At 44.2% G+C, this 25,023-nt stretch overlaps 1 protein-coding gene and 1 pseudogene across 38 annotated transcripts in view; both read left to right on the plus strand.

The window, feature by feature from the left end:
- PRELID3A (PRELI domain containing 3A) overlaps nucleotides 1-25,023 on the plus strand; it is a 108,861-nt gene that overhangs the window by 10,830 nt on the left and 73,008 nt on the right. For 12 of the 37 annotated variants that reach the window (XR_014251785.1, XR_014251786.1, XM_082417072.1 and 9 more), the window contains exon 1: nucleotides 15,802-15,944. The exons of 3 other annotated variants lie outside the window; for them this stretch is intronic. Coding sequence is in view for 28 of the 34 variants with exons in the window: in XM_082417072.1 (XP_082273198.1) it covers nucleotides 15,913-15,944 (32 nt within the window). In the remaining 6 variants the exon portion in view is untranslated. Of the gene's footprint in view, nucleotides 1-15,798; nucleotides 15,945-25,023 lie in introns of those variants that run through there. 22 more of the 37 variants (XM_082417086.1, XM_082417069.1, XM_082417077.1 and 19 more) reach the window with 6 other exon arrangements.
- LOC309639645 (S-adenosylmethionine decarboxylase proenzyme pseudogene) lies at nucleotides 1,231-5,641 on the plus strand (annotated as a pseudogene). The gene has a single exon. The product of its transcript is annotated as an S-adenosylmethionine decarboxylase proenzyme pseudogene (transcript).

A 25,023-nucleotide genomic window follows, 5' to 3' on the forward strand; every position in this document is an offset into this window, starting at 1 on the left:
TCCAGTGGCCCATCTTCTTACAGAGTGGGCATGGTGTCTTGGGTAGAGGCTGGGACCTGTTTTCTGGGCATTCCTTGCTCCAGTGTTTGGGGCTCCCACAGTTAAAACAGGCTCCTTTACCTGGCGGAGGTCTTCTGGGAGTGCCTTTGGGGTGACCAGGAGGTGAGTTAGGTCCTGCCATGATGGCTGCCAGAAGCTTGGCTTGCTAATGGTCCCTTAAGTCACGCTGTTCCTTCCTTTCCTCCTCAGCCTGGTCTCTGTTGTTAAAGACACTGAAGGCCATATCAATAAGAAGGTTGCAAGGGGTTTGGGGGCCCCATGGCAAGCTTTTGACAGATGTTGGGGGCTGACAAGCTAATGAAATGGGTTGCAAGTACAATGCGTCCCTCAAAAGTGTTTGGGTCAACAGTCATATACTTTTAGAGGGCATCTACCCGCCTGGCCTGAAATAGGGCTGGATTTTTGTCCTGACCTTGAGTGATCTCTTTAACCTTATCATAAATGACAGGTTTAATTATGTATAGTTTCATCCCTTCAGTGAGGCAAAGGATCATGTGGTCTTTTTTAGGGATACCAGTTTAGCCTGGCTGATACTCCCAATTGGGATCAATCAGCGGCACTGCCATCATGCCCACAGGATAATGATTGGGTGGGGCAGCGTGTAGTCCATCAGCATATGCTTGAGCCTCTGCCCAAATGTAGGTCTTTTCCTCAGGGGTGCAGCAGTGGGAAATGGCAACATTCAGGTCCTTCTAAGTGAGGTCGAAGGAGAAAGTTAGTCCCTGGAGTTCTTCAGTGAATCAGCTAGGGTTCTCCAAGAATGGGCGTAAGCGGTTGCAGCACTGGTTAAGGCTGGACAAAGAAAAGAGCGCAGGCTTAGTAGTTGTGGTGCACAGGCTTAGTTGCTCTGCGGCACGTGGGATCTTCCGGGACCAGGGCTCGAACCTGTGTCCCCTGCAGGCGAATTCTTGACCACTGCACCACCAGGGAAGTCCCTGTATCATATTTTAGATTCTACATATAAGTGATATCATATTTTTTATATATATATATATATATATATATATATATATATATATATATATATCGCATCTTCTTTATCCATTCATCTGTCAATGGACATTTAGGTTTTTGTGTGTGTGTGTGATATGATACTATGTTTTTATTTTTATTTATTTATTTATTTTATTTTTTAAAATAAATTTTTAAAAATATTTATTTATTTTATTTTTAAAAATATCTTTATTGGAGTATAACTGCTTTACAATGTTGTGTTAGTTGCTGCTGTACAACAAAGTGAATCAGTTATATGTATACATTTATCCCCATGTCCCCTCCCTCTTGAGCCTCCCTCACGCCCTCCCTATCCCACCCCTCTAAGTGGTGACAAAGCACCGAGCTGATCTCCCTGTGCTATGCAGCAGCTTCCCACTAGCCATCCATTTTACATTTGGTAGTGTATATATGTTAGTGCTACTCTCTCACTTCGTCCCAGCTTCCGCTTCCCGCCCTGTGACCTCAAGTCTGTTCTCTACGTCTGCGTCTTTATTCCTGCCCTGCCACTAGGTTCATCATTACCATTTTTTCAGATTCCATATGTGTGTGTTAGCATACGGTATTTTTCTCTTTCTGACTTACTTCACTCTGTATGACAGACTCTAGGTTATCCACCTCATTACAAATAGCTCAATTTCATTGCTTTTTATGGCTGAGTAATATTCCATTGTATATATATGTCACATCTTCTTTATCCATTTATCTGTCGATGGACATTTAGGTTGGTTCCATGGCCTGGCTATTGTATATAGTGCTGCAATGAAAATTGCAGTACATGTATCTTTTTGAATTATGGTTTTTTCAGGGTATATGCCCAGTAGTGGGATTGCTGGGTCATATGGTAGTTCTATTTTTAGTTTTTTAAGGAACCTCCATACTGTTCTCCATAGTGACTGTATCAGTTTACATTCCCACCAACAGTGCAGGAGGGTTCCCTTTTCTCCACACCCTCTCCAGCATTTATTGTTTGTAGATTTTTTGATGATGGCCATTCTGACCGATGTGAGGTGATACCTCATTGTGGTCTTGATTTGCATTTCTCTATGTTTCCATGTCTTGACTATTGTAAATAACACTGCTATGAACATAGGGGTGCACGTATCTTTAATTTTAATTTAATTTTTTTTTTTTGGCTGTGCCGTGCGGCATGCAGGATCTTAGTTCCCCAACCAGGGATTGAACCTGTGCCCCTGCAATGGAAGTGCTGATTCTTAACCACTGGACCACCAGAGAAGTCCCTGCATGTATCTTTTAGAATTATAGTTTTGAATGAGTATATGCCCAGGAGTGGGATTGCTGGATCATATGGCAACTCTGTTTTTAGTTTTTTTGAGGAACCTCCCTACTGTTTTCCATAGTGGCTGCACCAATTTACGTTACCACCAGCAGTGTAAGAGAGTCCCCTTTTCTCCCCACCCTCTCCAGCATTTATTGTTTGTAGACCTTTTTTCTTTTTTTAAATAAATTTATTTTTATTTTTTGGCTGTGTCTTTGTTGCTGCGCGCAGGCTTTCTCTAGTTGTGGCGAGCGGGGGCTACTCTTTGTTGCGGTGCATAGGCTTCTCATTGTGGTGGCTTCTCTTGTTGCGGAGCATGGGCTCTAGGCATGCGGGCTTCATCAGTTGTGGTGCGCAGGCTCACTAGCTGTGGCTCGCGGGCTCTAGAGTGCAGGCTCAGTAGTTGTGGCTCACAGGCTTAGTTGCTCCATGGCATGTGGGATCTTCCCAGACCAGGGCTCGAACCTGTGTCCCCTGCACTGGCAGGCGGATTCTTAACCACTGAGCCACCAGGGAAGCCCTGTTTGTAGACTTTTTAATGATGGCCATTCTGACTGGTGTGAGGTGGTACCTCATTATGGTTTTGATTTGCATTTCTCTAATGATTAGTGATATTGAGCATCTTTTCATGTGCCTATTGGCCATCTGTATGTCTTCTTTGCAGAAATGTCTATTTAGGTCTTCTGCCCTTTTATCTATTGAGTTGTTTGTTTTTTATTGTTGTTGAATTGTATGAGCTGTTTGTATGTTTTCGAAATCAATCCCTTGTCGGTTGCATCATTTGCAAATATTTTCTCCCATTTTGTAGGTTGTCTTTTCATTTTGTTTATGGTTTCCTTTGATGTGTGGAAGCTTGTAAGGTTGATTAGGTCCCATTTGTTTATTTTTGTTTTTATTTCTATTGCCTTGGGAGACTTACCTAAGAAAATATTGGTACAATTTATGTCAGAGAATGTTTTGCCTATGATCTTTTCTAGGAGTTTCATGGTGTCATATCTTATGTTTAAGTCTTTAAGCCATTTTGAGTTTATTTTTGTGCATGGTGTGAGGGTGTGTTCTAACTTCATTGCTTTATATGCAGCTGTCCAACTTTCCCAACACCACTTGCTGAAGAGACTGTCTTTTTCCCCTTTTTATATTCTTGCCTCCTTTTTTGAAGATTTATTGATTGTAGGTGTGTGGGTTTATTTCTGGGCTCTCTGTTCTGTTCCATTGATCCATGTGTCTCTTTTTGTGCCAGTACCTCTATGTTTCGATAACTGTAGCTTTGTAGTATTTTCTGAAGTCTGGGAGGGTTATGCCTCCTGCTTTGTGCTTTTTCTTCAGGATTGCTTTAGCAATTCTGGGTCTTTTATGGGTCCATATAAATTTTAGGATTATTTGTTCTAGTTCTGTGAAAAATGTCATGGGTGATTTGATAGGGATCGCATTAAATCTGTAGATTGCCCCCAACATTCATATTTGAAACCCCAACTTCCAATGTGACTGTATTTGGAGATAATGCAGTATCCCTTATGAATATACATGCAAAAATCTTCAACAAAATACTAGCAAACCAAAGCCAACATCATATTTGAAGGATTATACATCATGACCAAGTGGGATTTACCTCAGAATGTCAGGTTGGTTCAACATAAGAAAATCAATCAATGTAATACATCACATTAATAGAATGATTTTTTTAAAAATCACATGATCGGTCCCACAGTATGGCCGGTGACATTAGCTAGCGCTCTCTCTACTCTCTCTAACGGGGAAACAGCAGACTACAAGAGACTGAGCTGTATCTGCCTCTATTTCCAACAAACTCACGTTCAACTTTCTCTTACAAAAAAAAAAAAGCCGGGAAAATTTTATTAACCCTTTTTTTAAAAAAAGTTAATATAAAATTATAGCAAAAAAGGAACCTGAACTTTAGTAACACAGCTGGAACAATCCACAGCGGCGGCGGCAGCGGTGGGAGAAGAGATTTAATTTAGTTGATTTTCTGTGGTTGTTGGTTGTTCGCTAGTCTCACGGTGATGGAAGCTGCACATTTTTTCGAAGGGACCGAGAAGCTGCTGGAGGTGTGGTTCTCCAGGCAGCAACCCGACGCAAACCAAGGATCTGGGGATCTTTGCACCATCCCAAGATCCGAGTGGGACATACTTTTGAAGGATGTGCAGTGTTCAATCATAAGTGTGACAAAAACTGACAAGCAGGAAGCTTATGTACTCAGTGAGAGTAGCATGTTTGTCTCCAAGAGACGTTTCATTTTGAAGACATGTGGTACCACCCTCTTGCTGAAAGCACTGGTTCCCCTGTTGAAACTTGCTAGGGATTACAGTGGGTTTGACTCAATTCAAAGCTTCTTTTATTCTTGTAAGAATTTCATGGAGCCTTCTCACCAAGGGTACCCACACCGGAATTTCCAGGAAGAAATAGAGTTTCTTAATGCAATTTTCCCAAATGGAGCAGCATATTGTATGGGACGCATGAATTCTGATTGTTGGTACTTGTGTATTTTGGATTTCCCAGAGAGTCGGGTAATCGATCAGCCAGCTCAAACCCTGGAAATTCTGATGAGTGAGCTTGACCCAGCAATTATGGACCAATTCTACATGAAAGATGGTGTTACTGCAAAGGATGTCACTCGTGAGAGTGGAATTCGTGACCTGATACCAGGTTCTGTCATTGATGCCACACCGTTCAATCCTTGTGGGCATTCAGTGAATGGAATGAAATAGGATGGAACTTATTGGACTATTCACATCACTCCAGAACCAGAATTTTCTTATGTTAGCTTTGAAACAAACTTAAGTCAGACCTCCTATGATGACCTGATCAGGAAAGTTGTGGAAGTCTTCAAGCCAGGAAAATTTGTGACCACACTGTTTGTAAATCAGAGTTCTAAATGTCACACAGTGCTTTCTTCGCCCCAGAATATTGAAGGTTTTAAACGTCTTGATTGCCAGAGCGCTATGTTCAATGATTACAATTTTGTTTTTACCAGTTTTGCTAAGAAGCAGCAACAACAGCAGAGTTGATTAAGAAAAATGAAGAAAAAACGAAAAAGAGAACACACATAGAAGAAGGTGGTGGCTGCTTTTTAGATATTGATACCAAGGGCCATGCTTTCCATAACCACCACCTTGTAGTTGCAGAAAGCCCTAGATGTAATGATAGTGTAATCATTTTGAATTGTATGCATTATTATATCAAGGAGTTAGATATCTTGCATGAATGCTCTCTTCTGTGTTTAGGTATCCTATGCCACTCTTGCTGTGAAATTGAAGTGCATGTAGAAAAAACCTTTTACTATATGAAACTTTACAACACTTGTGGAAACAACTCAATTTGGTTTATGCACAGTGTAATATTTCTCCAGGTATCATCCAAAATTCCGCACAGACAAGGCTTTCGTCCTCATTAGGTGTTGGCCTCAGCCTAGCCATCTGGGACTGTTCTATTAAATTGCTACCAGGATTTTGCATCCAGTTACCTCCACTTTCTAGAACATATTCTCTACTAATGTTATTGAAACCAGTTTCTACTTCATACAGATGTTTTTGCAGCACCAGTCAAAGTTCTTCTTCCACGAGTCGAGTCCTTTACGAAAATGACTGCAGTTATCCATTTTGTGTATTACTATCTCTCTGCTTCCTATACTTGTGTGACTTTAATTGATTCATTCCTCACCATGCTGTCTCCCTCCCAACCTCACCCCCTCCGTAAAGCAATATGCTGTTACACTGTGGGTTTACACTAACCTTATACTCCAGAGGGGGAACGGGGGGATGGACCCTGGGCTTAATTTTCTTTTAAGGTCAAGGGAGTTTGGCATTCTTCGTTACCATGAGCTCTTTTGGAATAAGCTGGTGTTGATTAGCAAAGAAGGTGTAGATTGATACTAGGGAATATTGGCAGAACTGTATGGAAACTGTATGCCATTCTGTGCCCGCCATTAAATGAGATTAGCTTCTCATGGGTACCATGTCTTTATTAACTTGCTAAGTAGTAGTATAAAAAAATTATCACTAAATTTGTTAGCAAGGAGATTTAAGATAAAGGTTGTGTTGGATTCAACAAGTCAAGTCAGCTCAGATGATTCACCTCAACTTTACTTTCATAGCCATTTCCACTAATTTCTATTAATGATATGCCATAATCTTTGGTTCAAGGCAGAATCGATGTCTTTGCCATCTTGTGACTTAAAAAGTTCTGTGACTTTGTGATGCATGTGATAGTGTTCTGACGGTTCCTCTTACTGGTATTTCTTTCACCATGGAGTAACATCAAGTGATGAATGAGAACTGTTCAGGTTATTCAGACATACTACACAGTGAATCAGAGTGCTATCCATAAAACATAACATACAAAATTCCAAAATGGTCAATGGGAAATGACTAGAAATACAGGCTTAAAAGAGTTGGCATCTTTTAGCTGTATTTGCTAGTATGGACATTTATTTAAGCAGCTGAGAAAAGAGCAAAGTTGACTCAATTTTGTATTTCTTCTTGTTCTCAAACAATTTTTGATTCTTTCTGGATTGATGCAGTGATGTTTTTGTTCCTTCCGTATTTATAAATGAAACACTTTTTTTTAGTGTTTCTAAACATAAATTCTACTTGGTTTGAAATCAAGTGGTTGGAACACTTTTGACTTTTAAACATGTTGTTGTTTCAGAGCTTCATTGAAGAAGCTTTCAGTCAATGGATCAGTCCGATTCTGTAATTAGCACACAGTACCTAATGTTTTGGTGCTATTATGAGGACCAATGCTCAAAGTGGATTTTGTTCTTGAACAGTGTCCCAGTAGATTTGATGAACATTTATTGGCTTGAGGTCTGATCCCCCCGACCTCCCCAGCCCCATCGATTTAAGGTTTCCATTTAATGTTGAGAAACTGCACAAATTTGTATGGAACAAAGCCTAGAAAAATGAAAACTATAGATTGAATAGTAATCTAAATTAATCCTCATATATATGATAGAAGAGGGAAAATTTTGGTGCCATAATTTCTCTCTTCATGGTGTGGGACTTAAATCAGTTGAAATGTATTTCTGTACCACAATTTAAGCTTCAGTAAAGGTTTGGTTAATTCGTTGTCTAGTGACATTCAGAAAGTTTTCTGTTGATGTATTTTTTTAAATAACATACATGACCAAATACTAGACATCTAAAGTTTTTATAATTAATTGAGTAAATCAATATTTAATGATCATTTTTTAAGATTTATGGGAGTTGTCATAAAGATAAGATCTCTAAGCTCCTGGGAGAACAGATTTAAACATTTTTTTGTTAGTGGCTTCATACCTGAAGCTCAAAGGAAATCATCCGGGCTATATACCAGGATATCAAAGAGTAGAGAGGGTGTAAGTAGTAAGAATAAGAATGCTAGAATTTGGAGCTAGAAAAGTGAAAAGTTTGAAGGTGGAATAGTCTAACATTTATTAAGAAATAGGCTCTTGATGGTGGGGTGGGGGCAGAGTCTAACTCATGGTTATTTCTATTAACTAGAACAGAGTTATAAGCTTTTGATCATGGTGCCATGCAGGTACGTATCTCATCATCTGAGTTAAAAAGGGTTGATCGTAGAAAAGCAGGTTGTTACATATGTGTGCAATGCCTACAGCACCAGATTCTTTTACATGAACAGGTAACTGAGTTTGGCAGACACTTGGTGTTAATCAGATTCAGGGACATAATCTGAAAAATATGGTAAATGTGATAGCACACTATGAAAGATAAAAGGCTTTTATTGTCCTAGCCAGATAACTCACCATTTCCTGGGTACCCACCTTCAAACTTGACATTCTCATATACCCTTTTTGTCATAATGGAAGAAGTATTGGTCCTTTGGATTCTATCCACCCATTCCTACCTTCAGAGACTTTCTGAGTTCACTGCAAGCATGTCCACTGTTGTTCACCATCAGTTTGTTTTACTTTTCTAGTTTCTTCCCACTTATGTTTGCTCCTTAGGGGCTACTTTATTAGTCCTTTACAAGATGACAAGTGTCAATTCTTAGCCCAAACTGAACCCTTTTCAGACTGCTTCTTGCAATCTAGCATTTTCCTGAGTTGTTCAAACCAGAAACCTAGGATGAAATTGAGGCAGGGTCATAGAGATCTGTTATGTGACTAAGATTGGAAGAAAACCATTGGCAGTGTCAAGAGATGTCCAATGTGCTGTTGGATATGTGAGCTAGGAGCCCATAAAAATACGTCCAGATTTGTAATTAAACATCTTACTTGGAAGTATATTAAAAAAAATTGTACCTTGAACCTTCACGCCCTAGCTTCGATAGTCCTCAATTCTGCTTTGGTACATTCATCTGTCCACTATACACACCTCTTATTAGGTAAGATTTATAAAATTGAAATACACAAATCTTAACTACAGTTTTGAAAATGGATACTTTTAGCCCACAGTCATATCAGGACAAAGGAAGGTTCCCTTATACCCCTACCTAAGCAACAAAGCACTACCCCTACTTTAGTTGGTAGTTTAACTACTATCCATATTTTTTCACCATAGACTAGGGTTTCCCTCCCCCCCAGCTCTGAAACTAAATTGAATCACTTAATGCTTTCATTAGTATAAAGTTTTGAGAGGTTGAACCATGTATTTCTTTTTATTGCTGAGTAGTATTCTACTGTATGAATGTACCACAATTTGTTTCGCTATTCTCCTGTTAATGAACATTTTGTTTCCAATTTTGGGAAAATATGAATAAAGCTGCTATGAACATTCACATATAAAAACAAAACAAAACAAAAAATCACATGATCATCTCAATTGATACAGAAAAGGAATTTGACAAAATCCAACACCATTTCATTAGAGAAAACACTTGGAATACTAGGGAAGTTAACTTTCTCAACATAATAAAGGATACTTGTGAAAAACCCACAGCTAACTTCTTACTCAATGGTGAAAGACTGAAATCTTTCCCTCTAAGATCACGAACAAGACAAGGATGCCCACTTTCACCACTACTATTTTTTTCTTTATAAATTTATTTATTTATTTATTTATGGCTGCGTTGGGTCTTCGTGCGGGCTTTTCTCTAGTTGCAGTGAGCAGGGGCTACTCTTCATTGAGGTGCACGGGCTTCTTGTTGCGGAGCATGGGCTCTAGGCGCACAGGCTTTGGTAGTTGTGGCACGCGGGCTCAGTAGTTGTGGCTTGTGGGCTCTAGAGCGCAGGTTCAGTAGTTGTGGCACACAGGCTTAGTTGCTCCGTGGCATGTGAGATCTTCTCGGACCAGGGCTTGAACCCGTGTCTCCTGCATTGGCAGGCAGATTCTTAACCACTACGCCCCCAGGGAAGCCCTCACCACTACTATTTAACATTGTACTGGAAGTTCTAGCCAGATCAATTAGACAAGAAAAAGAAATATTAGGCATCCATATTGGAAAGGAAGAACACATGACATGGATCCTAATTATAGAAAATCATAAACAATCCATTAAAAGTTACTAGAACTAATAAATAAATTCAGCAAAGTTGACGATACAAAATAGGGAGTGAAAGTCAATCTCTCATTCTCACTGCTTAAAGGTAATTTTCTTAGAGTTTTTTTTGGTGTGCTGTGTATGTGTCCATACAGTTTACATGTATTTACAAGCATATAAAGTATATTTTCATGTGAATGAAATTGTAGTTTATACACTTTGCTTTTCTGATTAACATATACTTTTGTATGTTAATAGCATATACTTCCACCCAGTTCTTTAATACGCTTTCTGGTATTCTATGGGAAAAGTATAACAGTTTCTAACCAAGGGTCAGTTAGACTGCTTCCAATTTATTTGTATCTCAGATGCTACAATGAACATTATTACTGATGTATATATATATACACACACACACACACACGTGCCAACATATATTCAGAGGATGATATCCCAGCAGAGAAATTGCTTGGTAAACATTATTACAAAAAATAAATAAGTTACATGTGTTTGGGGGCTAGGACCCTGAGACGGCGCACACGAAGCTGTGCTGCACAATTTGTCCACCAGGTGGCAGGAGAGGTCTATTAATCTATTAGTCTATTAAAGACAACCGCGCATTGTGCCTTCAGAAAACTTTTAAGTATCACAGGCTGGTCTGGATTTTTCTTCCTCCTAAATGATGTTACTGTTGTTCATCTATAACAATGCTAATTATTTTCTATAAGGTGAAGCTGATGTGATATTTTCCGCCTGTGGTCATGACTTGTGCTGCTGTTCCTGGTAATGTGCCTCAAGTAAAGGAATCTAAAGACACAATATTAATATCTCCTACATGAAAACAAGTAAGAGAGTGAATTACAACATCAAACCCTAACAATGCAAGTTTCATGAATGACAATAGCAGAACATTTAGAATATTCCTAGTCACCACTTTACTTGGTAGTGATCAAACATTTTTCTAAAACTGTTGGTCACAGTAGTGCACAAAAATCATAAAGTTCCTAGATTTTTCCTAGTTGTATCTTCTCGAGAGAAAACTGATGATTGTTTTGGACACCAGACCCCTTGGTCATAAGCCATCTTTGCAATGCCAGAGGCATAATGGGAATTGGATAGAATTAAAGTGCCCAGAAGCAGAAATAAGGAGCAAAAGTTAGACTACTTATTGTAGAGACTTACTTCAGGAATTGTATTTAAGGGTTGGGAAGAGGAATTAATTACATAGAAACATATACCATAGAAAGTAAAAGCTCACAGGCATATACTGTTTTAATAAAACATGAGAATATCTTGGCTGTGTTGAGGTTCAGGATAGTTCTGACTCTGGTTAGAGAACTTGTCTCTGGATACCAATAATATTCCTACATAGGATCTTGGAAGATCTAGATGTTGATGGTGCCGGCTGGAATCCTGCCCTTCTGCCCTCTTGTTCTAACTGCATGGAGGGTTGAGGAATCCCTGTAAGTCAGATCTTCATGATCATTGTATTTCAGGATCAATTAAACATCACAGCCTAATGAAGAATATCCATGACAGTGGGAAAGGAACGGCTCCAAAAGTTCTTCAAAACTCCTGGGAGATTTGAAGAGAACAATGCTGGGAGATTGATTTTCTCTCTAAATTAAAAAGCTATTCTGGTACAGCAGTTTTCAAACTTATTTATTTTTAGCAGCAGACTCTTGTAAAAGTGAAATTTTGACACCGAATCTCAATATATAAAATGTGAATAGATTAACAAAAAAGACTAGGACCACCGGTTGAAAAACCTCTCAATTTACCCAACAGGTGACCCACGAAGGCACTAGGATTTCCTAAACTCGACCAGGTGTCTCTGCAGTGGTGACAACAGATGGAGCCCCACCCACCCTGGCCAACCTGCTCCCAGGTTCATGATGCCCTTGGAGTCATCCTTGACTCACTGAACAGGCACTTATCCGGAGCTCACTGTTTGCCAGATACCGGGACCGAGCGTGGGCACACAGAAATGAGCCAGGCCTGGTCCCATCCCAGAGCTCAGTCTAGTGCAGGACGCCTTTCCAAACTCCAGAGCGCTGTGATTGCCTCAGCTGCTCATTAACAATGCCTGTTCCTGGGCCTCACCCCAGAGGTAACAATTCAAAAGCTAAGAGAGAGGTCGAGCCTAGACACCTGCTTCCTTAATAAGCATAATCTGGTGGGAGAGACAGAAACACAAACTGGTGCAGTAATTATAAAACAGTGTGCTGAGAGTAACGATGGAGGTATCAGGAGCAGCCGCAGGAGGGCGAGGGGGCCGAGGAGCACCCCAGGGCACGGCCAAACAGAGCGCTGGAGGGGGTGTGGCAGGGTGATGGGACACCGCTCTGAGGGGCCAGCTAGGGAGCTGTGCAGGAACCCGGAGAGGGTGATGCTGGACGGAGCCATGTCAGCAGTCAGCAGGGATGGTGACAGCAATACTAACCACGGTCATGTACTCTGTTCTCATTAATTCCCACAAGTCCCAAAGGACTTTTTGTTTTTTTTTACTAGTAGCGTTCCCATGTCAAGGATGATGATACTGACATTTGGAGAGGTTAGCAATTTGCAGCATGGGAGCCAGGACTGGAACCCAGGTTTGTTCCTCTTCAAACCCATGCCTTCAGCTACAACTATTAAATCGTATTGGCTCTTAAAGAATGCGGAAGAAGTAAGGGATTAAAACAATCTAGAAGAGGTAAATCCCAAAGGACTCGATGTTTGTTTGGATGTAGGGGTCCAGGTCTAGCTTGGGATGCCTGGGTGATGCCAGGGACCTGGGCAGTGCATCCTAGCGGAGGAGTCGGTTTAAGTGGGAGATTCGTGGCCATGCTGCGTTTGAAGTAGGACCTAGAGAACGCCCCGTGGGCAACTGGACAGATGGGTAGGAATGAGATGGAGAGGCAGGCCGGGGACTTAGTGGAAACCAGGACACTCAGTGAATCACTCAGGGAGCAGGTGTAGAGGGAGAAGAACAGAGGGAAGAGGCGTGTGTCCTGGGAAGGACCAGTGCAGAGGATGCAGACGGAGCAGAGGTCCCAGGAGAGAAAGCCCAGTACTTCTCATGCAGCACAGAGGCCCAGGGGAGGGGGACAGAACAGCACCCATTGGACTGGAAGTGCGATGGTTACTGATGACTAACGAGAGGTTCCGGGAGCCCGTTCCAGCCTGCGGTGGAATACATAGCAGTAAAGGAGCAGGAAGAGCAGATGCGGACTCCTGCTTTGAAAGGTTTAGATGTGAAGTGGGGCACAGCTCCCAAGATGCTGTGTGGTGGGGCCAGGGGTCTCCACTTCTAACAGGCTCCTGGGCAGCTCTGCTGCTCCTGGACCAGACTTGGTGGAACAGAGTGAAACCGTGGTCTTTGACCAAAAATGGAGGTAGCAGTATAGACTTGAAGCCGGGTGTGACGTTCATCTGTGTTCAACAGGCATTGATTTATTGTGTGCCTATTGGGTTTCTGACTCTGGAAGTAACAAGGATAATGATAACCTAGTTCCTGATGGTCATAACACGTGGTGGTAAGTCTCGGATGCAAGTACGTACAAGTAGTGATGGAACCACAGAGGTGCTGACACCTGAGCCAAGCTTGGCCGCTGGGACCCAACAGCTGTGTGTGAGATGGCTTTGAAGGCGAGGCGGGTGCAGGTCACAGTGAGCCTGGAGGCCACCCTCACTCACTGTGCTCCTGCCCTCAGGCCCCAGCTCCACCACTAAGTAGTGTCTCTACAGAGATGTTTCCTGGTTAGGGTCTTGGTTTCCCCACAAACTCTCACTGCAATGTCTTCTGTCACCATTGGCCCAATTTCTTCAGCCTCATGCTCAATCGTGTTTGTGGAAAATGCTGATTGTAAATGATGATGCTTTTTTTTTTTTTAAACTTTTTTTCCAGTGGTTTGAGAGATGGCAATTTATTTATTTATTTATCTATTTATTTATTTATGGCTGCATTGGGTCTTCGTTGCTGCGCGCGGGCTTTTCTCTAGTTGCGGTGAGCAGGGGCTACTTTTCATTGCAGTGCACGGGCTTCTTATTGCGGTGGCTTCTCTTGTTGCGCAGCACAGGCCATAGGCACTAGGGCTTCAGTAGTTGTGGCACGCAGGCTCAGTAGTTGTGGCTCGCGGGCTCTAGAGCTCAGGCTCAGTAGTTGTGGTGCACTGGCTTAGTTGCTCCGTGGCATGTGGGATCTTCCCGGACCAGGGCTCGAACCTGTGTCCCCTGTGTTGGCAGGCAGATTCTTAACCACTGTGCCACTAGGGAAGTCCAATGATGATGCTTTTTAAAGCCAGAATTACAGCACTGAGCTCAGAGCCCAGCACAGGGCGTGTTCCATAGCTGGCCACAATGGCCAGTCACTGCAGCATGGCTGTGGGGGATTCATCTCAGCTCTGCCCTCAGAGTGTGATCACTCGGTGCACTTTTACACCTCCTCAAACCCCAGTCTGCTCGCTAATAAAATGGGCAGCAGCGCTGACATGGGAAGATCGCCGTGAGGTTAGAGCGCAGGTGGCAAAGGTGGAGTGTGTGGAGCGTGGAGATGGTGGGGCCAGGGTCCTAGCCCAGGTCTTTGGGCTGCTTCTGCTCTCTCCCCACTTCACTGACTCATCGCACAGGTAGGCTCGGGATGACCGCTCGCTGTGGGTGTTGCGCTGGGTGCTGCCCTTACACCCCAGCTCTTTCTGCAGAGGGTCACTCTCTTCTCAAACTAGCATCTCGCTCCTCTGCATTTGAACTGTATTTGTGGTAGTGCAGGGTAAATACAAATCTAGAGTAAAAATGATTTTTCCTGAGTGCAAAAGGGAAAGGGTCTCTCCTTTACCCTTTCTTAAAGCATCTACTCTAAAACACTTCTAAGTTGTCTTTTTGAGATCTAGGTAAATGTTTTTATTTATTTTTAATTAAAAAAAACTTTTTTGGCTGCATTGGGTCCTCGTTGCTGCGCGCGGGCTTTCTCTAGTTGCGGCGAGCGGGGGCTACTCTTCGTTGCGGTGCCTGTGCTTCTCATCGCAGTGGCTTCTCTTGTTGCGGAGCACGGGCTCTAGGTGCGCGGGTTTCAGTAGTTGTGGCACGGGAGGTCAGTAGTTGTGGTTTGTGGGCTCTAGAGCGTGCGGGCTTCAGTAGTTGTGGCGCATAGGCTCAGTAGTTGTGGCTTGCAGGCTCTAGAGTGCAGGATCAGTAGTTGTGGCGCACGGGCTTAATTGCTCTGCGGCATGTGGGATCTTCCTGGACCAGGGCTCGAACCCATGTCCCCTGAGTTGGCAGGCGGATTCTTAACCACTGCGCCACCAGCGAAGTCCTATGTGAATATTTTTAAAGGCTAAGTAGGCCTTTGGCCAGTTGAAGAACCCAGGAATGTTTTTTCTCAGGGACATGGGAGCCATCCTTTTGAAACATTAGCCTAACTTACAGGGAGCACCTGGCTTCAGGCTGCAACCCTACCTTCTATGGGAATGAGAAATATATTTCTCCTTTGGACAAAGACGAGTAGCGAACCCAAGTGGCCACTCCAGTTGCCGGGTTAATTTAGGATGAGCTCTGACAAGCGGTGCTGTCAGTCCGCTCACTTGATATCCGGGTCTCTAGGGTCGCACCTGCCTGGCTACATAAAGGGTTGGATTTCGTGGGGTCTTCGAACCCCGCAGCGGACTGCCTGCGAGGGGCCTCACGTTCTGGTTTAAGGCCTTTCCACACCTGCTGCTTCCTTCCCCGCCCCACTCTGCGGAGAGACTTGTTGGGCTGGTGGAACACACACACTGTTCTTATGCTTCCCAACAGTGGGAACCAGCATGGCTGGAAGGAGCTTTGGGAAAATTTGGACCACCTGACCAGTAGGAATGAGCCCCGCCCCCATCCCCGCAGTGGCTCCGGGGGGCCTCGCCCCGCCCCCCGCCCCCGCCCCCGCCCCCGCCCCCGCCCCGCTGCGTAGTCGGTGTCTGCCTCAGGCACGGCTACTGCCAGTCCCTCCGCGCAGCCGTGGTGCCACCGCTCTCGTGATGGGCGGGCGCCCCGCCGAGTCCCGACCCACCCACTCCCCAAATGCCTGGCACACCGCGTCCACACGCCCCGCCCCCCGCGGAGCGGAGCATCCCGGCCCTGGAGCTTCCCCGGGCCTGTAGCACCCCGGGACGCGCTCTGTGTGGGCGGCGATGAGGGTCTGGAGCTCGGAGCATGTGTTCGGGTGAGCCGGCTGCGGCCGCAGTGGGTCCAGACTGGCCTGGGCCTGGGCCGCGGCCTCCGGGAGGGCGGGCTCTGTCCCTCGTTGGGCCGCGCTGCGGGCAGTGACCTGAAAGGGCCCGGGGTGGGGGGACCGCGTCTTCGCCCCCGCTGGCCTGGCCTCACCTCGCGCGGGGCTGTCACAAGGGGCGGGGGCGGGACCCGCCGAGTGGCTGATCACGGCCTCCAGAGGGAGCCGGCGTGGGCACGTGGGGGCTTTGGCCCTGAATGCACTGTGGGCACGGAAAGCCTCCAGCTGATTAAAAGTGCCCTCGTGACCTAGGCGGTATTTTCTCTTGTCACTTTATCTGTGACACTCTGAGCTCATGCTTTCATATTTTTTAAAGGAACTAAGATATTTAAATTCCTTGATGCCACTTAGAACAGCATTTCGTTTTTTAATTAAAAAAATACTGCATGAAATAGAATTGTCATCCTTTGGCCTTTTCATGTAAAATTATAATGAAAATTTATCAGTGGGTTAAAAACCTCCAAAATTATTTTAATGAAATCTTTAGACTTGATGGGATCCAATTTTAGTGTTGATTTTTGTACAGCCTGCAGCCTGTAGAAAAATCTCATCTGGGGTTCCATTCCCAGACTGACTCCAGCGATTTTCTCAGTTCTCCCAAAGATGGGGCATGGCGGGCACTATCTGGATGCAGAGGGGACAGGTTAAGTTCCTGCAGATGGTGGATGACCAGGCTGTGCAGCTCAGGCCAGGACTGCCCTACAAATTCAGGAAATGTTGGTCGACAAGTAGAAGTGAATTGTCAGCTGTGAAAAGTCACTATTGATAATATTCACCCATTTAAATCATACAATTCAACGACTTTTAGTAAATTTACATAGTTGTACAACATCTCCGTAGTCCAGTTTTAGAACATTTCCTCATCCTGCAAAGACCCCTCATGCCCATCTGCAGTCACTCTCCACTCCTCTCCCCAGCCAGATCAGTATCTGCTTCCTGTTTCTATGGATTTGCCTTTTCTGGACACTTCACATAATTGCAATCATACACCAAACCGTCTTCTGTGTCTGGCTGCTTTCACTTAGCATGATTGTTGAGGTTCATCCGTGTGGTAGTGTGCATACTTGCTTCAACCCTCACTTCATTCATTTTGTGTCCCTGGCACGTAGTAGGTGCTCAGAGAGGGACCAAGGAATATCCTGGGGAGCAGATGTCCTTTGAAATGAGGGTGACTGTCCACCAGAGGAATTCTCGTCAACCCCTGAGCTCCTGTGGACTGGGCACAGATCTCCTCCCATTGATTTTTGAACTTAAACGCTAAGCGCCATGATGAGAATTGACAAATGTGGAAGACAGCTGTGGGGAGGTCACGTGGCTGCCAGGGCGGGTGACATGATGCTGTGTGGCAGCATCACATCTGCAGGACGGTACAGATTTGGAAGCCTGGCTTTCTAGCTGAGCTTACCGTGGAGTTTTCCCCTTGCTTAGTCCCTTGAAATCCCTGATTTTTTTCCTCTGAGGATTACACACCTTTTTCTTTCTGTACTTGTTTTCTTTTTATATGTTTGTTGAATATTTGATTGGAAATTAATAAACTTACTCTTGAAAGGCCAAAAATAATCAGGCACAAAGACGCTAAAAAATCTTTTTTATTGAAATACAGTTGATTTACAAGGTTGTATTAGTCCCCCCCACCCCCTGCCGCACCACAGACATGTGGGATCTTAGTTCCCTGACCAGGGCGCAAAGTGCGCCCCTGCAGTAGAAGCATGGAGTCTCAACCACTGGACCACCAGGGAAGTCCAACAATGTTGTATTTGTTTTAGGTGTACTGCAAAGTGATTCAGATATATATATATATATATATACTCTTTTTTAGATTCTTTTCCATTATAGGTTATTACAAGATACTGAGTATAGTTCCCTGTGCTATACACAGGTCCTTGTTGGTTATGTATTTTGTATATAGCAGTGTGTATATTTTAATTCCCAACTCCTAATTTAATTCCCTACCTTCCCCGTTTGGTAATCATAAGTTTGTTTTCTATGTCTGTGAGTCTATTTCTGTTTTGTAAATAAGTTCATTTGTATCATTTTTTTATTAGATTCCACATATAAGCAATATCATATGATATTTGTCTTTGCTTGACTTTTACTTCACTTTGTATGATAATCTCCAGGTCCATCCATGTTGCTGCAAATGACATTACTTCATTCTTTTGTATAGCTGAATAGTATTCCGTCGTGTACGTATACCACATCTTCTTTATCCGTTCATCTTTAGATGGACATTTAGGTTGCTTCCATATCTTGGCTATTGTAAATAGTGCTGCAGTGAACATTGGGGTGCATGTATCTTTTAGAATTATAGTTTTCTCTGATATATGCCCAGGAATGGGATTGCAGGATCATATGGTAACTCTATTTTTAGTTTTTTGAGGAACATCCCTACTGTTTTCCATAGTGGCTGCACCAATTTACATTTGCACAAACAGTGTAAGAGGGTTCCCTTTTCTCCACACCCTCTCCAGCATTTGTTATTTGTAGACTTTTTAATGATGGCCGCTCTGACTGGTGTGAGGTGGTACCTCATTGTAGTCTTGATTTACATTTCTCTAATGATTAACAATGTTGAGCATCTTTTCATGTGCCTATTGGCCATCTGTATGTCTTCTTTGGAGAAATGTCTATTTAGGTCTTCTGCCCATTTTTTGATTGGGTTTTTTTTGTTGTTGTTGTTATTGAGCTGTATGAGCTGTATGAGCTGTTTGTATATTTTAGAAATTAATCAGTTGCATCGTTTGCAAAATTTTCTCCCATTCCGTAGGTTGTCTTTTTGTTTCATGTTGTTTCCTTTGCCGGGGCACGAAAGCTTTTGAGTCAAGTTTTCCTCCATTGTTCACACACCGAAGAAACCCTGGGCACTGGAGATCAGACAGAGCTGAGAGCAGTATAAACTCCCACAGAAATGGAGAGCCCTTTGGTTTCAAGTAGATTAAATAGTAGTGGAAAATATAGGACCGAAATAGAAACATATAGAAAGGGGCACTTAAAAATTAACAGGTTTGTAAATGCAGGTTTATAAATCCCATCCTTACAGCATTGACTGAGCTTTCAGGTGGACTATAACAAAATGTTTAATAACAGCCAGTATGAGTAGATTCCCAGCAGAGTCAAGGCCGTACACTGCTTGGATTCCAGCAGCTCCCAGGAGAGGTCTCTAGTAGGCAGTGTCCCTCTCAGGGAAGTAAGGAGGAGAGGCTGCCCTAAAGCAGGCTTGCTCTCTGGTCAGGAGGAGGGAACCCCCTCCCTTTTTAAATAAGAGAAATGGAATGTTACAGGTAGGAGGTGAAGTGCCCACTGTCCCCTCCTAGTGCTGTTCCCTCCTCTCTCTCACAGGCGGTCATGATTGTGAACCTGGTGGGTAGCCTCCTCAAGGTATATGTTCCATAAACAAAATGTAGTATTGTTTGTTTTTTTAAAATAGAAATCACTGGCACCATCTTGTACAGATCTTTTCAGTTTCCCTTTCTTCTCAACAGTGTGTTCCTGAGATCTGTGTGTGTGTGTGTGTATCTGTTTGAGATCTGGGTGTATGCATGTACACACACACATTTGTATCTCAGCTGTATAATATTCTAATATTCCATTTATTCCATAAAGAATATGTCACCATTTTTTCTTTCTCTTATTGAAGGGACATTGTTTCCCCCTTATTACAAATCATGTTGTGGTGACCACTCCTGTGTATATTTCTGGGTCACTTAATCAAGGGCCTACTTAGGCCAGAAATCCTCAAACTCATCAGCAGTAGGACCTCTTTACACTCTTAGAAAATATTGGGGACCCAAACAGTGTTTGTTTATGTGGGTTAAATCTACTAATATTTACCATATTAGAAATAAAAACGAATAAATTTTAAGATATTTATTAATTTATTAAAATTAACAGTAATAAACCCATTACATTAACATAAATAACATTTCTTAAATTTAAAAAACTTGTAGTTTCCAAAACCCCTCAAAGTAGTAAGAGTGGCACTGGTTTGTTTATTTTTTCCCAATTTCTATAATGTCGGGCTGCATAGACACTTTTTTTATTGTCAACAGATTTTATTTTAATTTTTAATTTTATTAAAAAATAATTTAATTAATTAATTAATTTTTTGGCTGCGTCGGGTCTTAGTTGCGGCACGCGGAATCTTCGTTGCAGCATGTGGGATCTTTCATTGCAGCACCCAAGCTTCTCTCTAGTGGCACATGGGCTCCAGAGCGTGTGGGCTCTGTAGGTGCGGCACGTGGGCTCTCTAGTTGAGGCACACAGGCTCAGTAGTTGTGGTGCGCAGGCTTAGTTGCCCCGTGGCACGTGGGATCTTAGTTCTCCAACCAGGGATCCAACCCGTGTCCCCTGCATTGGAAGGCGGATTCTTTACCACTGGACTACCAGGGAGGTCCCTGCATGGACGCTAACTTGATGGTCCTGTCGGCTTCTGCATTCAGTGTTTGCAGTCTGTTGTTTTGGTTGAAGTAAATGATTAAAATCCAGCCTCACACTGTATGTGAGTAAAACCTAGTTGGCAAAGATATTTCAAAAGTCTTTAAAAGTAGTCGTGGTTGTTCTTTGCTACTGCAACGAAACAAGCAGTAGTTTCTCAAATTAATTGCAGTGTAAAATCTGACACCACGAAGACCAGAGTAACTGGCCCGTCTCGTACTTTGAATGAGTCCTTCTCCCATGTGATCTGTGATGTCTTGCACTGGTCACTTCGCTGTGTGGGTCACCGGGTACAGTGTGGGGCAAGCAGCAGGCCCATGGTAGTGATGCAAGTTTTCTAAAATTCCAGTTTTCACTTAGAAGCTCAAGTTTTATCTTTGGCAGCAAATGCCATCAGGTGTTTTCCTCCAAGTGACAGGCTCACTTCATTAATCTTTGAGAAAATGCCTGTCCGACACCCACGTCTGAGTGACCACAGTTTGTGGTCAGTTGTTTCAAGGAGAAGTGGTGGCTGGGGAAGCACAGTAGCTGGGCTGCCACCCCTGTGGCTGCCAGTGCTTCCCGACCAGCGAGGCCTCCCGCGTCCTTTCTGTGCCCTCGCTCAGAACCAGGGATCCAGGTGTAGTAAAATGAGTCCTTTTACTCTCTCATCAGGGATGGGCCCTGAGTACACAGCTCAGCAGTGACCACCATGCAGCCTTGGCCCGGCTGTCACTCCTGGTGAGAGGCTGGCAGTCTGTGGCCTGACTCAGGCTCCTGCCGCTTCAGCTGATGTCGTGCAGCCAGAAGGGCAGGCCCTCCCAGCAGTGCCCAGGCTGCCGGGGGGGCCAGAGAGCCCAGCTTTACGGGCCTTGCTCCAATAACCACTGGGCTGGCCCGGGGTCTCTTGGGGTCTGAGCACTTTTCCTTTATCTTTTTTTAAAAAATATATATTTACTTTATTTCATTTCATTTCCATTCCATTTCATTTTATTTTATTTTTTTATTTCATTGCGCTGGGTCTTAGTTGCGGCAGGCGGGCTTTCTTTTTTTTTTAAAATAAATAAATTTATTTATTTATTTATTTTTGGCTGTGTTGGGTCTTCATTGCTGCAGGCGGGCTTTCTCTAGTTGCGGCGAGTGGGGGCTACTCTTTGTTGCGGTGTGTGGGCTTCTCATTGCGGTGGCTTCTCTTGTTGCAGAGCACAGGCTCTAGGTGCGGGGGCTTCAGTAGTTGTGGCACGCAGGCTCAGTAGTTGTGGCTCGCAGGCTCTAGAGCGCAGGCTCAGTAGTTGTGGTGCACAGGCTTAGCTGCTCCACAGTATGTGGGATCTTCCTGGACCAGGGCTCGAACCTGTGTCCCCTGCATTGGCAGGCAGATTCTTAACCACTGCACCACCAGGGAAGTCCCCACGCAGGCTTTCTTAGTTGCGGCTCATGGGCTCCTCACCTGTGGCCCGCGAGCCGCTTAGTTGTGGCATGTGCACTCCCAGCTGCAGCATGTGGGATCCAGTTCCCTGACCAGGGATCGAACCTGGGCCCCCTGCATTGGGAGAGCAGGATCCTAACCACTGTGCCACCGGTGAAGTCCCTCCTTCAATTTTTTTTTTTTTGGACTCCTTATTATGCACGTTATGCAAGAGTGGAGACTGGAATAATGAGTGCAGTGCCCTCCTGCAGGCTAACAGTGCCTCTCACAGATGTCTGGTCTCACGTGCCCCCATCCCCTGCTCCTTCCCCTGGGTTGTTGTAGGCAGGTCCCAGGCACCCTGTGTCCTCGGCCCACTTCCTATTTCCGACACCCTCGCTGAGCGTAGAGTTGCCTTGTTCTTCCTCTCCAATGCCCCCAAGTGGGACCAGCAATTGCCCCCTCCCTGGCTGCCAGCCCAGCCGTGTGCCCCCAGCCCCCAGTGCTGCTGCTGGCCTGTTCCTGCAGGACAGGCACGGAGGCCTCCCTGGTGCGGCTCACAGGCCACCATGCTCACCGTGAGCCTCAGCCAAGGCTGGGGACCTTTATCCCGAGGATGAACTTCAGCAAGTCTCCCTTCTGCCTATCCCAGGAGTGGGGCCCGTTCACATGTCCACCTGCAGGCCTGGCTTCCTGCTCCCACGTCCTCCCGACACTTGACATTGCCAGACTTCTCAGCTTTTGCCAGTCAAATGAGTATTGGGCTATTTTCTTTAACCAAGAAGTGTGTGATACTGACTTGTGTACTTAAACCTTGTAATTTAAAAAATATTATTTTTAAAAATAAATAAATTTATTTATTCATTTAGTTTTGGCTGCGTTGGGTCTTCATTGCTGCGCGTGGGCTTTCTCTAGTTGTGGCGAGTGGAGGCTACTCTTCATTGCTGTGCGCGGGCTTCTCATTGTGGTGGCTTTTCTTGTTGCGGAGCACGGCCTCTAGGCGCGTGGGCTTCAGTAGCTGTGGCACACAGGCTCAGTAGTTGTGGCACACAGGCTTAGTTGCTCCGCGGTATGCAGGATCTTCCCAGACCAGGGATCGAACCCGTGTTCCCTGCATTGGCAGGCGGATTCCTAACCACTGTGCCACCAGGAAAGTCCCTAAAAAATATTATTATGTTTATCTTTTTCCTGCATCATTCTGTTGATGTCTGGAAATTATTTTTTATGTGTTTTAAGCATATTGTATTTAGTTGAAATCATGAATTAGAAAGATGCAAAGTTTCTATATAAAAGAAGCATTGTGTGATATGTGCTTAATACAAATATTTATCAACTTTTAGATAATTTCAAGTAATTTTAGAAGGCAAACCCTATTCTGCCTCAAGTAATGATTTTTATGGGAACTACTCTGGGGAACTTGACTTACAAAGCTCACAGCTTATTTCACTGGGCAGCCTCCATCCCCCACCTCTGCTCTCATGAGTATGTGGATTCTCCCTCCTTCCCCAGAATTGTCGACTGTGCCCCTGACAGTTCTTTTCCTGAGAAGAAAGGCTCCCTGTCCCCTGCAGAGTGATCAGGACCAGCCTCATCTCTGCTCCTTTATTCCTTTATGTTGGAGCTGGTGGACATGTTAGCACAGTGACACGATTCCACAGCTTGAAAAAGCATTTCTTTGTTAAAGAGCGGGGCTTCTGGACCTGACAGTGCAGAGGCCATGGGTGTGACAGAAAGATCGTGGAGTAAGGGCTGGGAGGCCCGGCTCTAGTCTGTGTCTCATTGCTAGCTTTTTGACCTGGGATGAGTGTTTTATGAGGATAAAGTAAATTCATGGTCAGTAAGTTATATTTAAAAAGGACATCAAAGATGAAACAGAAACCTTCAATATGTTCATAATCTTTGATGTTTAATTTAGTAATTTCATTCTAGAAATTTACCCTAAGGAAAAAGACGTATGTTGAAAGGCTGGTGTGAACCAGTTTGCCCTGCTGCCTTCATTGTACAGTGAAGGTTGGACACGATCAAAATAATCCACCAGAGGAGACTGGTTCAAGATGGTGGAGTAGAAGGATGTGTGCTCACTCCCTCTTGTGACAGCACCGGAATCACAACTAACTGCTGAACAGTCATAGACAGGAAGACACTGGAACTCACCAAAAAAGATACCCCATATCCAAAGACAAAGGAGAAGCCACAATGAGACAGTAGGAGGGGCTCAATCACAATAACACCAAATCCCATAACTGCTGGGTGGGTGACTCACAAACTGGAGAACACTTATACCACAGAATTCCACCCACTGGAGTGAAGGTTCTGAGCCCCATGTCAGGTTTCCCGACATGGGGATCCGGCAACGGGAGGAGGAATTCCTAGAGAATCAGACTTTGAAGGCTAGTGGGATTTGATTGCAGGACTTCGACAGGACTGGGGGAAACAGAGACTCCACTCTTGGAGGGCACACACAAAGTAGTGTGTGCATCGGGAGCCAGGGGAAGGAGCAGTGACCCCATAGGAGTCTGAACCAGACCTACCTGCTAGTGTTGGAGGGTCTCCTGCAGAGGTGGGGGTAGCTGTGTCTCACTGCAGGGACAAGGACACTGGCAGCAGAAGTTCTGGGAAGTACTCCTTGGTGTGAGCCCTCCTGGAGTCTACCATTAGCCCCACCAAAGAGCAGGGTAGGCTCCCGAGTTGGGTCGCCTCAGGCCAAACAACCAACAGGGAGGGAACCCAGCCCCACCCATCAGCAGACAAGTGGGTTAAAGTTAAACTGAGCTCTGCCCACCAGAGCAACACCCAGCTCTACCCACCACCAGTCCCTCCCATCAGGAAACTGGCACAGACCTCTTAGATAGCCTTATCCACCAGAGGGCAGACAGCAGAAGCAAGAACTACAGTCCTGCAGCCTGTGGAACAAAAACCACATTCACAGAAAGATAGACAAGATGAAAAGGCAGAGGGCTATGTACCAGATGAAGGAACAAAATAAAACCCCAGAAAAACAACTAAATGAAGTGGAGATAGGCAACCTTCCAGAAAAAGAATTCAGAATAATAATAGTGAAGATGATTCAGGACCTCAGAAAAAGAATGGAGGCAAAGATGGAGAAGATGCAAGAAATGTTTAACAAAGACGAAGAAGAATTAAAGAACAAACATCTAGAAGAATTAAAGAACAAACAGAGATGAACAATAC

This window comes from Balaenoptera physalus (assembly GCF_965194825.1).
Source record: "Balaenoptera physalus genome assembly, chromosome: 12".
NCBI lineage: Eukaryota > Metazoa > Chordata > Mammalia > Artiodactyla > Balaenopteridae > Balaenoptera > Balaenoptera physalus.